This window comes from Helicoverpa zea, chromosome 4, assembly GCF_022581195.2.
Source record: "Helicoverpa zea isolate HzStark_Cry1AcR chromosome 4, ilHelZeax1.1, whole genome shotgun sequence".
NCBI lineage: Eukaryota > Metazoa > Arthropoda > Insecta > Lepidoptera > Noctuidae > Helicoverpa > Helicoverpa zea.
Genome location: NC_061455.1, coordinates 8,407,612 through 8,423,777, shown reverse-complemented (window position 1 = coordinate 8,423,777; position 16,166 = coordinate 8,407,612). Strand labels below are relative to the sequence as shown.

The following is a 16,166-nucleotide window of genomic DNA, read 5'->3' as shown; positions in this document are numbered from 1 at the left end:
AGGTCAAACAAAACCTTGGGTCAATTTGTCATTTGTCGTCATTAGTCGTTAAAGTATAGGACATAGGAACATAACTGACTAATCAAATAAGTATTATTATAGCTTGCTACAGAAATTAATTAATCTGTGTATCCTTTCATGAATAAGTTCATTCATAAATAAGTGGGGTTGGTTTCCTACGACTAATTTTCAATTATTGGATAAATGGAATTGATAAGTGAAATCGCAACCGTTGTTCGTTCCTTGCAAAAAGGCTACAATTTTAGTATCTACTCGTAGCAATATACTCGAAGTTATGAGATTCCATGTTATTTTCAGTTAGAATACTCCGTATACAAATAAAGGCAGAGACCCTCATAGATGGCAGATAATTTAAACTTAATTTTATGATTCAATGTTGAAAGTAAGGATAGTTCAACTATCAGATAAAGAGAGATAACATTGAATATGATTCACACTGGATGTGTTCTGCTCTTACCTGTCATTTTAATATAGTTTGTAATGTATTAATATTATTTGTTTATACTTATATACATTCACAATGAAGACATCCCATCTTACTATAAATGGACAAAACTATAATAATACCCACTTTACAATTGGGTTAAGTCTTGCTGTATCATCTAGTGTATTTATAGGAGCAAGTTTCATAATCAAAAAAGTTGCTTTAAAAAAACTCCAAGCCTCTGGAAATGTGAGGGCATCTGCGGGTGGATTTGCTTATTTAAAACAATGGCTGTGGTGGCTTGGGCTTCTCACAAGTAGGTAACTTGACACCAATTTCGTTTCTCATATTAAACCTTTAATTAATTACTGGATATTCTTACAGTGGGTATTGGAGAGGCAGCTAATTTACTAGCATATGCATTTGCACCAGCAGCACTGGTGACTCCGTTGGGTGCTCTTAGTGTACTTGTTGCAGCAGTGCTTTCTTCTAAATTTCTTAATGAGAAACTTAACTTTATAGGAAAAGTATGGTTTAAAATGTATGTTATTTTATTTGTTTTTGAAGGTTGTTCATTTACATATTATTTTTTTTTTCAGATTGGTTGTTTTCTGTGCATAATTGGATCAGTCATATTTGTAATACATTCACCTAAATCAGAAGAAGTGTCAAGTTTTAGTGAGTTATTAAATAAGTTATTTGACTATTTGTTTCTAAGTTATGTGGGAACGATATTTCTAATGGGTCTCATTATAAAATTAGTTTTTATACCAAGGTTTGGTAATACAAATATTTTGGTTTACTTATTGCTTTGTTCATCTATTGGTAGTTTGACTGTGGTATTTTGTAAAGGAGTTGCTTTAGGAATAAGAGAAAGTTTTTCCAGTAATGTAAATAATTTTACTAATTACATGTTCTGGTTGTTATGTATAACTGCAGTCATATGTATTATGATTCAAATGAATTATTTGAATAAGTCACTAGATATATTTAATACCAGTGTTGTTACACCTGTTTATTATGTCATGTTTACTATATTAGTCATTATTGCATCAGGTATCCTGTTCAAAGAATGGGATCATATGAACACGGTAGATATCATTGGTTGCTTATGTGGTTTCCTAGTAGTAATAACAGCAGTATTTATGTTGAATGCATTTAAAGATTTCAAAATATCTTTTAAAGATTTAAACCTTAACACACGAAACAGAAGAAGTACCATGAACTTGCATGCTGCTGAACCTAGAGACCCCGAAAACTATGTTTTAAGTTCTCATATGAGACAGTTGTAACATCCGGATGTAACTAATCAATAAATGAAAGAAAACTAATTGGGCTTGTCTTATTTCCTTCTTTTGAAACAATTTTTTTTTTTACCAACATGTAAAAAATGTACAAAGGCGGACTTTTAGATCAAAGAAATAGGCAGATACAGCGCTCAGAACACGCGAGTGTGTCCACCAAAGCAAATACAAAATCAAAAGCTAATATAAACTCGCAACAGTACCGAGCAGAGCTACGCGTCGTCTCGCTCACACGTCACTAGTGATTTGTCATTACCTATACTTAATCCAAATATGCCGTCTTGTGTGTTTAAACACTGCTTGTTCCCAAAAACTAAGAAAACAAGGTGTGCGTTACCCAGGTCAGATGTTGTCGAAAATGGTCATTTTAATCTTATAGATAATTAGTTGTGCGGCTTCTGTAATTGTTGCGCACATTTTTAAATTTGTTGCGCTTTTAGTTTTTTAATTATTTCACAAAAACGTGTCCTGCTGGCGTAACGTTACGCCAGCCAGACCTTTTTCTTTCTAATGGGAATATTTAAATAAATATTACCTATAAAATTAGTTGTCTAGATAAAGTAAATGTTGTGCCATATTTTGTATTTGTTCTTTCTTCGGTTGCGAAGTTATTCGAGATTTTGCTGGGGTAACGTTTTTGGTTTTGCTAGATCTCTGAAATGGTTAAGCGGATTCTTATCATAATTTTGTACATGACTTCCTAGGACTCAGTTTAAATTTGTTCGGCAATAATAAAAGCAAAATAATGCATATCTTAAAGGTTATTTCATTAAATGAAAAAACATTTCAATTGGTCCCAGCACTCTCAATAAGAAGTCTAAAGACTTACTTTAAACATTATTTTAAAGCTTGTAGCTGCCTTCAAATGTATGTGAAGTTTCATTAGTATCCTGTAAGTATTTAACAAGTTATGATGATATTTAGTTCTTCACGAGCACGGTCTTGATGCGTGCGGTGTTATTTGGCCACTGGATTGGATATATGAACTGGGGCCCGATTCTCCTAAGTTAATAATGTCTAAATCGAGTAGAAATCGAATCGCAATAGCAGTTTTAACCATATCGGGCATTCTGCTACTAATAAAAGACCAATCGCATTCGATTGACATTTGATTGGTGTGCGATTGGTCTGCTATTTTGGTGATGGTCCATACGGTAGTTTGCTGTACAATCATTTTGCAATCGTAAATCATTTGCAGACAAAATGATTCATTATTGAATGACAAAAGGATAAAAACGTTTATTTCAAAGAAAAAATAGCGGAATGCCACATACCCTTCAATCGTAATCGAGTCGGGATCGGATCTCAGTCGAATCGAGTCGAACGTGAATCGTATGACGCTTAAGTAAAATTAGGAGAATCGCGGCCCTGAATGTTATCTCAATTATTAGTTATATAGATCAGTTGTATGTCAGTAAAATTTCAGCTCAGTACATTGGATAACACTGGTCAACAAATTATTATTATTTTTTTGGTGCAAAGGTGAAATATACAATTTCTTGTAGAATATTTGATACGTAATCGAAGTCCAGAACATAAAGTTGCACTAGCACGTAGGGATTTGGAGATATACCCCTCCTAAAGTACCAAAAAACGCGTTTTTTATTATAAGCTAGGGTATGATCTCCTAGCCTTAATCAGAAATAAAACGTCAATTCGTATCACAATAACTTCTTGTATTCACTTTTAAAACACAATTTAATATCAATCGTAAGAAAACATAGTTTATCAGTCCACGAAGGAAGCGCAATGTAAAGCGCGCGCTCTAACTGTCAAAATCTCTTTTTAGTGTTGTCCTCACAGTAGAGGTAGTGTTGTCCGTATAAAACTAAAATGATTTAGTATACTTCGGTAAATATAGTATAGTTCCTTAATGTATGAAAAGAGAATATAACATACAGAACAACACAGGATAATATTAGTCTAACATTCGGCCATTCTGACCACTAAGTTTGTCCTCAAACTTCTCAAAGTCAAAGTCAAATCATTTATTTCATTTAGGCCTTTACAAGCACTTATGGACGTCAAAACCATAACTAAGTTTGATTCTAGTTGCCCATTCCAAAAGTAGCTTCCTATGGAGAAGAACGGGCAAGAAACTCCATGGTTACTCTTTTTAAAAATAATATAGTATTACAATTTGTATGTATTGATACATACAGTAAAAGCATGCGAAGATCATGTAGAATCGCAAAGACAAATGAGAGTAAAGTGACAATTAATATGCTACATGGTGTTCACATTTACAAATTGGTTTATATTTTGGTACAAAGTTAAAGGTCAAAGTCAAGAGGTTATTCGCCAGCAAGAATTCATGACTGTGCCACCTTTACAGAGCTGCGTTCCTAGGACTGCCTCGAGGCCTTCACTCTTACTGGAGCCATCCACGCCTTCCAGCCAATCTAAACTCACGACATCTGCATTTGACCCCTCACCGCAAAGCCAAGAGGATGTCCACCAACAAGGCTTCACGATCGTGCCAACCTTCCAGAGTCGTATCTTTAACTAGGACGGACTGCATCGTGGCCTTCACTCCAACTGGAGCCATCCACGCCTTCCAGCCAATCTCAACTCACGACATCTGCATTTGACCCCTCACCGCAAAGCCAAGAGGATGTCCACCAACAAGGCTTCACGATCGTGCCAACCTTCCAGAGTCGTATCTTTAACTAGGACGGACTGCATCGTGGCCTTCACTCCAACTGGAGCCATCCACGCCTTCCAGCCAATCTCAACTCACGACATCTGCATTTGACCCCTCACCGCAAAGCCAAGAGGATGTCCACCAACAAGGCTTCACGATCGTGCCAACCTTCCAGAGTCGTATCTTTAACTAGGACGGACTGCATCGTGGCCTTCACTCCAACTGGAGCCATCCACGCCTTCCAGCCAATCTCAACTCACGACATCTGCATTTGACCCCTCACCGCAAAGCCAAGAGGATGTCCACCAACAAGGCTTCACGATCGTGCCAACCTTCCAGAGTCGTATCTTTAACTAGGACGGACTGCATCGTGGCCTTCACTCCAACTGGAGCCATCCACGCCTTCCAGCCAATCTCAACTCACGACATCTGCATTTGACCCCTCACCGCAAAGCCAAGAGGATGTCCACCAACAAGGCTTCACGATCGTGCCAACCTTCCAGAGTCGTATCTTTAACTAGGACGGACTGCATCGTGGCCTTCACTCTAACTGGAGCCATCCACGCCTTCCAGCCAATCTCAACTCACGACATCTGCATTTGACCCCTCACCGCAAAGCCAAGAGGATGTCCACCAACAAGGCTTCACGATCGTGCCAACCTTCCAGAGTCGTATCTTTAACTAGGACGGACTGCATCGTGGCCTTCACTCCAACTGGAGCCATCCACGCCTTCCAGCCAATCTCAACTCACGACATCTGCATTTGACCCCTCACCGCAAAGCCAAGAGGATGTCCACCAACAAGGCTTCACGATCGTGCCAACCTTCCAGAGTCGTATCTTTAACTAGGACGGACTGCATCGTGGCCTTCACTCAACTGGAGCCATCCACGCCTTCCAGCCAATCTCAACTCACGACATCTGCATTTGACCCCTCACCGCAAAGCCAAGAGGATGTCCACCAACAAGGCTTCACGATCGTGCCAACCTTCCAGAGTCGTATCTTTAACTAGGACGGACTGCATCGTGGCCTTCACTCCAACTGGAGCCATCCACGCCTTCCAGCCAATCTCAACTCACGACATCTGCATTTGACCCCTCACCGCAAAGCCAAGAGGATGTCCACCAACAAGGCTTCACGATCGTGCCAACCTTCCAGAGTCGTATCTTTAACTAGGACTGCATCGTGGCCTTCACTCCAACTGGAGCCATCCACGCCTTCCAGCCATCTCTAACTATGACTGCATCGTGGCCTTCACTCCAACTGGAGCCATCCACGCCTTCCAGCCATGCTAACAAATCGTCAACAATATAATTGCATAAACTCTCACTACGATAAACAATTTCTGCGAATATTTTCATTTCATTTCATTTTGAATCCAAACTGTGACTTGTGTACATTGCCATTTTAACAAATTGGCAACCATATACTTGTACAAATTCTTACTACGGTAAACAACTTCACGTCTAGTATTTGGACTTGTATACTTTATCAAAACATTCAAGTTTAACAGAGTAAGTTAATCTTACTATCACTGTGACTGCAACGAGGAATTCACTCCTATTTGGAGCTATCTACGCCTTCTAGTCATGTTAACAAATTGACATCAAGATCCTTCTATCAAGTCTGTCGACTTATGTACCTTATCAATACATTCAAATTTAACCATGACAAGTCAACATCAACATATTGGCATCTATATACTTATATATTTTCCTATTTAAATAATCGACTTGTTTTATATCCAGTCTCTGGATTTATATTCTTTATAAATACATTCCAATTCAACCATTACAAGTAAACATCAACATATTGGCATCTATATACTTATATCATATCCTATTTCAATAATCAACTTTATTTATATCCAGTCTCTGGATCTATATTCTTTATAAATACATTCAAATTCAACCATTTCAAGTCAACATCAACATATTGGCATCTATATACTTATGTCATTTCCTATTTCAATAATCGACATGTTTTATATCCAGTCTCTGGATTTATTTCTTTATAAATACATTCAAATTCAACGATTACAAGCCAACATCAACATATTGATATCTATATACTTATATAATTTCCTATTTCAATAATCGACTTGTTTTATATCCAGTCTTTGGATTTATTTCTTTATAAATACATTCAAATTCAACCATTGCAAGTAAACATCAACATATTGGCATCTATATACTTATATCATATCCTATTTCAATAATCAACTTTATTTATATCCAGTCTCTGGATCTATATTCTTTATAAATACATTCAAATTCAACCATTTCAAGTCAACATCAACATATTGGCATCTTTATACTTATGTCATTTCCTATTTCAATAATCGACATGTTTTATATCCAGTCTCTGGATTTATTTCTTTATAAATACATTCGAATTCAACGATTACAAGCCAACATCAACATATTGATATCTATATACTTATATAATTTCCTATTTCAATAATCGACTTGTTTTATATCCAGTCTTTGGATTTATTTCTTTATAAATACATTCAAATTCAACCATTACAAGTAAACATCAACATATTGGCATCTATATACTTATGTCATTTCCTATTTCAATAATCGACATGTTTTATATCCAGTTTCTGGATTTATTTCTTTATAAATACATTCAAATTCAACGATTACAAGTCAACATCAACATTTTGACATCAATATACTTTTATCATTCCCCATTAAATAAACAATTCTCTATATCCAGTCTCCGGACTTGTGTAGGTACCTTACCAATACATTCAAATTCAAGCAATACAAGTCAAAATCAACATATTGACATGAATTCATTTATATAGTTCCCCATCAAATAAACAATTCCTTATATCCAGTCTCGGTTCTTATCTTACACATACTTTATCAATACATTCAAATTTCAATATTACAAGTCAATATGAACATATCGACGACAACATACTTATATCATCAATCATTAAATAAAGAATCCTATGTATCCAGTCTCTGGATTTGTGTACCTCATTCAAATTCAAGCAGTACAAGTCAACATCACCATATTGGCATCAAAATACTTATATCATTTCTCATTTCAATAGAAAACTTCTATTATACAAAGTCTCTGAACTTATGTTCCTTATTAACACATTAAAATTTATCACTATCATAATTCAAAGTGCAAATCAGTATTTACACATTGCTTCTGCTTATATAATTCTCATTACAGTAAACAACTTCTTTCTATCCAGTACCTGGACTACTGTACATTAACAATACAATATACAATTTCTTAATATCCAGCCTTAGATTCATAAACTGCGTCACTACACTTGTATTGATCTTCAATACAATATACAATTGCTTAATATCCTCAAACTGGACAATATACAAATCTCTCAATTTATTACATCTTCTATCTCTGACTACAATATATATGTATACATATTTTATCTCGTTTAGTATCCATTAATCATCAATATGATCAAAGTAGCTAATACAAATTCTTTAGTCAGTTTCTCTGCCCATCTCTTATTTATATTCGTTATCTCACAACTAGTACAATATATCTTGTCTATTCAATACTCAATTCTTTATTAGCATTCCAGTCGTTAGTTTTTAATAATTAACAACATAATAAAATGAGAAATGTACAAGTAATTACATTTTTCTCTGTCCATCTCTTATTTGTATTAGAGCAATGCCTATGGTTGAACTAAATCAATACATGTCTTCTATTATTATTATTTAACAACACAATCAAACTCAATCAGACCACTACAAGTTACAATTGTTACAACATTACAATTGTTTCTGTTAATCCCTTATTGTAGTGGTTAAAATATATAAATACATAATATCCATTTTCTTCCTCGAGTCGTTTGTTTTCAGCAACAAACAATAGAACCAGCTAAAACAGTACATAGTGCATACCTTCCAACCTATGAACTTATCAAAAGTTTATTTATGTAGTCTTATTTCAATAATTCAACAATACAACCAAACTGAATTAGTATGAATCTTTCAATTCATTTCACATCTCAATACAGAGGCTCGTAAGAAATAATAACAGATAATCAAGGTAAAAATTGTACAAATCTTTAATTTATTCATTCAATTTTCTTCGTCTGGTATTGTTTTATTAATTAACAATTCATTAAAATCACTACACTTCTCAATTTAAGCTTTTCTTTTTAGTTAATACCATTTAATCAAATTATAACTCTACAAGTTGTAAAGCGTGAGTGGAAAAGCTTTCTGCTCCTTCGGAACTATATCCCGTATGAGGGATACGAAAGCAGAATTGAAGGTGGTGCCGTAGAAACAATTTTAATACAAACAAAGTGACAACAAAGTACCCCTGAGCCTAGTTTAACTCATGGTTCTTTATTTATGGTGCCTTAAAGTATTGCCTTCTTTAGCTGTGCCCTAACAGGGCCTATAATGGTACCTACTTAGTTTTAAGCCTCTTCAACATCTATTGTAACATTATGGAATGCAAATAAATATATATGAATATAAACATAACCAGATGTCATCATCTTTAAATATAAGTTCCAATCACCATATAAATTGTTCTTTATCAGTCAGTTTTTTTTTTCAATTAATAGTTCAAAACTAATAAATACTAAGCAATGCTCTTTCTTAGTTGTTGACTGTAAAACACTTATGGTTGTACTTACTGACTTGTTAAAGATGTTGTTGACACCCAACTGAATTCACTCCTCTGATCCTCCACAATCTTGGTTCCTATTTTATAAGTGGTCAGAATAGACTCACAACATCAATCAAGAAAATCATCATAAACTGTACATGTAATTTTCTGTGAGAGAAGGTCTAACATACAATATGTGCTGAAATTTAGTCTCAGAATAAAATGTCTTACCTCCCAGGAAATTACAAGATTTCCTGTCATAAAGAGAGTATAGAGAGAAATGTTAACTTGTATCGTTACCATACATAAAAGTTCAGGTTCAGTTTATTTATAATAATCTATATGTTTTACTGAGTGCCCTGGTATGCATTCAACTTTTTAATGGGCTAGGACAAATTACTTATTAATTGCCTAGTCTTTTATTCTTTAACTGTCTCACATACTTCTTTTTCAGTATGGTATAATGTATTCTGATGGTATAGCTCCTGTGTAGTATCAGACAATTTTATGTATAACTAATGTTGTTTTGTTCCAACTCAAACCTATCTCTTATTGAGCCAATTGCCATATTCATTTATTAAGTTAATAATATATAGTCTGCTTTCGATTCAGATTTCAAAGCCGAAATTTCTTTATTTTGTATTTATTTGATTCTAGTATACATATCTTTAAACACTTCGGGTTATTTTTAATGGTTGAGAAAACTGGTCTCAGCATCAAGTGGTGGATTCCAAATTAAAATGAAATCTTTCAAAAAGAACATATCTGATCTGGCTACTCAGATTACTGACACTACTGAGTTATATTTTCTTCTGATTAATTGACACTACTGATTTATATTTATTTATTATGCTTCAGTCTGTAAAATCCTTTAAGTAAATAATATTTACTACAATTGCTGCATCTTTACTGTGATTAAACTATCCTTAATGTGTTACAGTCCTATAATGTACCTGTTAGCTGTAATATCATCCAACATTCAGATAGAATAAGCAGTTTAACTTTTTCTAGGTGAGGCAATTTACAGTTAATAATATGGAAAAGATCATTTAAAAAGATTACCATTTTTATAATTTTCACTTTAGATACTCTTTAAAATAATAACAAGCAATGATATTTGCTTGGAATGAAGTTTTACTTAACAATGATGTATGCTATTGGCAGTACCAAGATATTGGTAAAACATACTTACTGTCTGAAACATACTGGCTTGAAGCAATTAGTTTCATATAGTTACTTTATTAATAAAAACCAGTTTAGTGTTTATAGTACTTTAAAGTATTTGATTATCCATTATTAATACCTGTTATCACCGCTTTGGATGTACATAGAATAGTCAAGAGCTGTGTCGCACGGTTTTTGTTGGTTGTCAATTAACCACTTTATTTTCTACCTCTATTTGTAAGTGATTATGATTATTTCAATTTTAATTATTGTAATATTGGCTTTATATCATGAATATCCTATTGTTATATCCTATTTACTTATTTTTATAAGTTCTTCCTTTGTCTATTTCAGTAATGTATGTAAATAATGCATTAACACCAAATCGTTTGGCCATCATCCCCATGAACTATGCAATTAACTTTACTTGCTTTATTTACTCTTTTCTCATGAATATTTTATGTATTCAATGTGTAGCAAAAATAACACCATACATAATTACTCAGGATATAAATGTTTACCTCAGAGTATCTGTCATGTTCCCAGCTGGTTTATGGATGTCTAATGAAATATATTGTTGTACATTTACTCACCTTAAAAATGTATGCATCAAATGGATCAATAGCAAACTCTGTTCACATCCATGTAAAACTGCACTTATGTGCTAAATTATATTTTGAATGGCACCCATTATGTACAACAAAATATCTATAACCTAGAGAAAACTCAGTACCGAAGCTCTGAAATGTCAGCTCAAATAGTTTTTAGTATATAGAGCTAAATGTTTCTGGTTTTATATTTGTATGCCATGACAAGTGGCAAACATGTTTTAAGCACATACCTTTAATAATTGTATTATCCTACATGCATGCACCTGCGTGTGTATGCATGTATACACATGTTTGGGCAATTAAATGATTGTTTTCTATTCCATGGATTAATTGGAATGAGAAAAAAAAAATATTAATGCTTATACCTGATTGTCCAATGTCTCGGGTACCTGTTGCATCGCGGCGGAGAAGGTGTCTAATCGCCATCAGGCGTAGTGTGTGTCAAGCAGTAATCTACACACAAGAATCTTGTCTGGTCGTCGTCATTATAGGCTCCACAAGTTGTTGACCATGTCGCTTTGTTTTCCTTGAGTAGATAAGTCCTTGATACATTATTGCGGTTGAGCAATCAGTGCTGTGGTCATCTCGTCTTCGTTTAAGTGTTTCGCATAGTGTGGCGTGATCATTAATTTTATTGTATTCGGAGCATTCGCGCCCCATTGGTAATTAGGCGTTTTCTGTTCTTCCCGCTTCTGATATAAGCTAGGGTATGATCTCCTAGCCTTAATCAGAAATAAAACGTCAATTCGTATCACAATAACTTCTTGTATTCACTTTTAAAACACAATTTAATATCAATCGTAAGAAAACATAGTTTATCAGTCCACGAAGGAAGCGCAATGTAAAGCGCGCGCTCTAACTGTCAAAATCTCTTTTTAGTGTTGTCCTCACAGTAGAGGTAGTGTTGTCCGTATAAAACTAAAATGATTTAGTATACTTCGGTAAATATAGTATAGTTCCTTAATGTATGAAAAGAGAATATAACATACAGAACAACACAGGATAATATTAGTCTAACATTATGATATTTGATGTAATTTTTTGGGGACAGCAGAATTTTCTAGTAATTTCTAACTAAAGCATTATATAGTACCTACTACTTTCCCCGCATTAAGCCCATTTTAGTATATATTTTTGCAAGTTTTCTTTTTCAATATACCTATAAGTACCATTTTAAATATAAAGTGGAGTTTTTTCATACTAACAGGCCAAATAAAATATAGGGAAGATCGAACTAATCAAGGATCGAATCGTTTTCGCTTTTTCGTAACCACCTAAACTTGGTCGGGTTACAACGGTCATTCACTTCCTAATGACATTAATCGTATTATCTCATCAATTATCCAATGTACTGAGCTGAAATTTTACTGATATACAACTGATCTATATAACTAATTATTGAGATAACATTCAGTTCATATATCCAATCCAGTGGCCAAATAGCACCGCACGCATCAAGACCGTGCTCGTGAAGAACTGAATATCATCATAACTTGTTAAATACTTACAGGATACTACTGAAACTTCACATACATTTAAAGGCAGTTACAAGCCTTAAAATAAAGTTTAAAGTAAGTCTTTAGACTTCTTATTGAGAGTGCTGGGACCAATTGAAATGTTTTTTCATTTAATGAAATAACCTTTAAGATATGCATTATTTTGCTTTTATTATTGCCGAACAAATTTAAACTAAGTCCTAGGGAGTCATGTACAAAATATGATAAGAATCTGCTTAACCATTTCAGAGATCTAGCAAAACCAAAAACGTTACCCCAGCAAAATCTCGAATAACTTCGCAACCGAAGAAAGAACAAATACAAAATATGGCACAACATTTACTTTATCTAGACAACTAATTTTATAGGTAATATTTATTTAAAAATTCCCATTAGAAAGAAAAAGGTCTGGCTGGCGTAACGTTACGCCAGCAGGAAACGTTTTTGTGAAATAATTAAAAAACTAAAAGCGCAACAAAGGACAATGCTATTCTTTGTATGGAAGTTGGGCTCAAGAGTTGCCCACAGTAACTGCATAGTGTATTATGTTCCATAGGCTTATAATAGGTCCCAGACCGAAATATTTCGAAATCTATCCCGGGAGTCCTGAGAAAAACTGGTTTGACTCTTATTCAATATTACGAAAAACATCCTTACGAACTCTTAACTATTCCACTTTTATTACCTTAATTGAAATGCATTATAATATTATACTTCGGCCGTTCAGAGAATGCGTTCCTGACACCTATCAGTTAGTCACGACTAGTGATGGGCACAACATAACACTGAGTTCGTTACCGTTCCTTCAAAATGAACCGCCGCATTATTTTAAGATTATTTTCGTTTTAAATTGGCGGAATCATTTGTTTTATATTTTAGTTAATTAAGTGGAAACCAAAAAAAGGTAATATTCATATAATAAAATTGTTTTATTTATTCTTTGTTACAAGTACATTGAATTGAATGTGCGAACAGAATATTAATCAGACTCCGATTTGCTTGAGGAGGTGGTGTCTTCATCATCATCTTCGCCTACATGTATAATTATCTTATTATCAATAACAGAATCAATCCTGATATCTCGGTCTAACACAAGCCGGGTAATCAAATAAAAACAGATCGAAAACACTTGAAAAACGTGGTCTATGCGCACGAAACGACAACGGACGACTGTTTTAGCGTCACAAAATGGCGGCCCATAACGCCATTTGGGGTTACCATTTTTAATCTAAGTATAAAAATGCGGTTTGGTCATAGTTTTATTTTTATATTTCATAAACGTTATAATTAAGTCTTATAGTCCATTATTTTCCAATTCTTAAAAAGAAAATCAAAACGTATTATTTTATATTATAACTGTATAAGAACAGATTACGATACTTGCCTGTTATTTTTAGCACAGCACTACAAAATATAAACCGCTGACATAACCTTGTAATAGCGCAGTATAGATTTAGAAAAATATTGTTTACCAAGTTATTTGACACTCAGTTTGGCACAAAATTATAACATTCATTGATTATTGATATAATAATGTTGTTTTAATGCTCCTCAATTGTTAAAACGGTAAACAACCAGCAAAAATATTTTTATCGTAACTGCAACGCCATTGCAAAGTTACGTCGTCAGTTCAATCGCGACGTGTCAGGAACGCATTCTTTGAATGGCCGAACTATAATCGACAAATACGAGGTATTGAACGAGAATTTTTTTTACCGACTTCAAAAAATGGAGGAGTTTCTCACTCAGTTCGTTTGTATTCTTTTTACGTAAGTACGTGCATATTAACTCCGTCGTTTACCAACCGATATAAACAATCATTTTATTGTTTGAAAGGATTTACTTTCCAAATAGTTCCTTTGTTATTCGGTCCAGGGTCTGGTGATAGAAACCTTAAAACAATAGGGAACTCTCGGAAATTGTAAGCACATATCGAATAAAAACTTGTCATTCGGGTATATGTCTCCGACACCACAAAACTGTGGAGGTTAAGACCTGACCTGCCGATGGAGACGACAGTGAGACGAGGGAACTCCTTAACGGTAACTATTTACTACCTCGTGTTCGAGCTTATTTAATTCGTCCTGATAAGATTTTTCCATTGCCATTACGGATATTAATTGCATGACGCTACACGAACTTAGGACTGATTGTAGTAGATAGAGACTGAAAAGCAAGAGAAACAACAATTACCTTTAAACGTCTATTTCTGTTATTTTATCCTGTTAACAGTGAAACCACTAACTATCTGAATGTTATTTCAAGAAAAGAAGGTTGTTAGGTTTGTGGCTGCTTAAAATGGCTAGCTAACAATGGCTGGCTAACATGAGAACCGGTTTTTCTCTTGACCTCTGGGACCATCATCCTCCTAGCTTTTTCCCAAACTATGTTGGGGTCGGCTTCCAGTCTAACCGGATTCAGCTGAGTACCAGTGCTTTACAAGAAGCGACTGCCTATCTGACCTCCTCAACCCAGTTACCCGGGCAACCCGATACCCCTTGATTAGACTGGTGTCAGACTCACTGGCTTCTGACTACCCATAACGACTGCCAAGGATGTTCAATGACTGCCGGGACCTACAGTTTAACGTGCCATCCGAAACACAGTCATTGGTGTCTAAGATATACTTAGAAAGTACATACAAACTTAGAAAAGTTGCATTGGTACTTGCCTGACCTGGAATCGAACCCGCGCCCTCTTACTCGAGAGGTTGGTTCTTTGCCCACTAGGCCACCACGACTATTACCTCTACTGACCTCTGGGACCGATTTCAAAAATATTTGGAGTCCGTCTTAAGAGTGAAGTAAAGAACCTATTCTAACCATTCCCACTACTGGGCAAATGGCTTGGGCTTTATAAAGTGACTGTTCAAGTTTAACATTATAACCGGTTTTTTTCGGGACCTCTGGGACCGATTTCCAAAATATTTGGATTTCGTGTTAACAGTGCAGTAAAGAACCTATTTCGACCACTTTCACTACTGGGCAAATGGCTCAGGCTTTGTTAAGTGACTATCTATGGAGAACATTTGAACCGGTTCTTCTCGGGACCTCTGGGACCGATTTCAAAAATATTTGGATTCCGTCTTAAGAGTGAAGTAAAGAACCTATTCTAACCATTCCCACTACTGGGCAAATGGCTTGGGCTTTATAAAGTGACTGTTCAAGTTTAACGTTATAACCGGTTTTTCTCGGGACCTCTGGGACCGATTTCCAAAATATTTGGATTTCGTATTAACAGTGCAGTAAAGAACCTATTTCGACCACTTTCACTACTGGGCAAATGGCTCAGGCTTTGTTAAGTGACTATCTATGGAGAACATTTGAACCGGTTTTTCTCAGGACCTCAGGGACCGATTTCAAAAATATTTGGATTTCGTGTTAACAGTGCAGTAAAGAACCTATTTCGACCACTTTCACTACTGGGCAAATGGCTCAGGCTTTGTTAAGTGACTATCTATGGAGAACATTTGAACCGGTTTTTCTCGGGACCTCTGGGACCGATTTCAAAAATATTTGGATTCCGTGTTAAGAGTGAAGTAAGGAACCTATTTTAACTATTTCCACTACTGGGCAAACGGCTTGGGCTTTGTAAAGTGACTGTTCAAGTTGAACATTAGAACCGGTTTTTCTCGGGACCTCTTGGACCGATTTCCAAAATATTTAGATTTCGTGTTAACAGTGCAGTAAAGAACCTATTTCGACCACTTTTACTACTGGGCAAATGGCTCAGGCTTTGTTAAGTGATTATCTATGGAGAACATTTGAACCGGTTTTTCTCAGGACCTCAGGGACCGATTTCAAAAATATTTGGATTTCGTGTTAACAGTGCAGTAAAGAACCTATTTCGACCACTTTCACTACTGGGCAAATGGCTCAG

The 16,166-nt window shown here is 35.1% G+C and overlaps 1 protein-coding gene across 1 annotated transcript; it reads left to right on the top strand.

Annotated features, from left to right (window-relative positions):
• Positions 1–5: 5 nt before the first annotated feature.
• On the top strand, positions 6–1,776 carry LOC124630015 (magnesium transporter NIPA2). Its single transcript, XM_047163719.1, has 3 exons — positions 6–761; positions 830–972; positions 1,045–1,776. Exons 1-3 carry the CDS (start codon positions 542–544, stop codon positions 1,735–1,737), a joined length of 1,056 nt encoding a protein of 351 aa, XP_047019675.1. The 5' UTR covers positions 6–541; the 3' UTR covers positions 1,738–1,776.
• Positions 1,777–16,166: the final 14,390 nt, after the last annotated feature.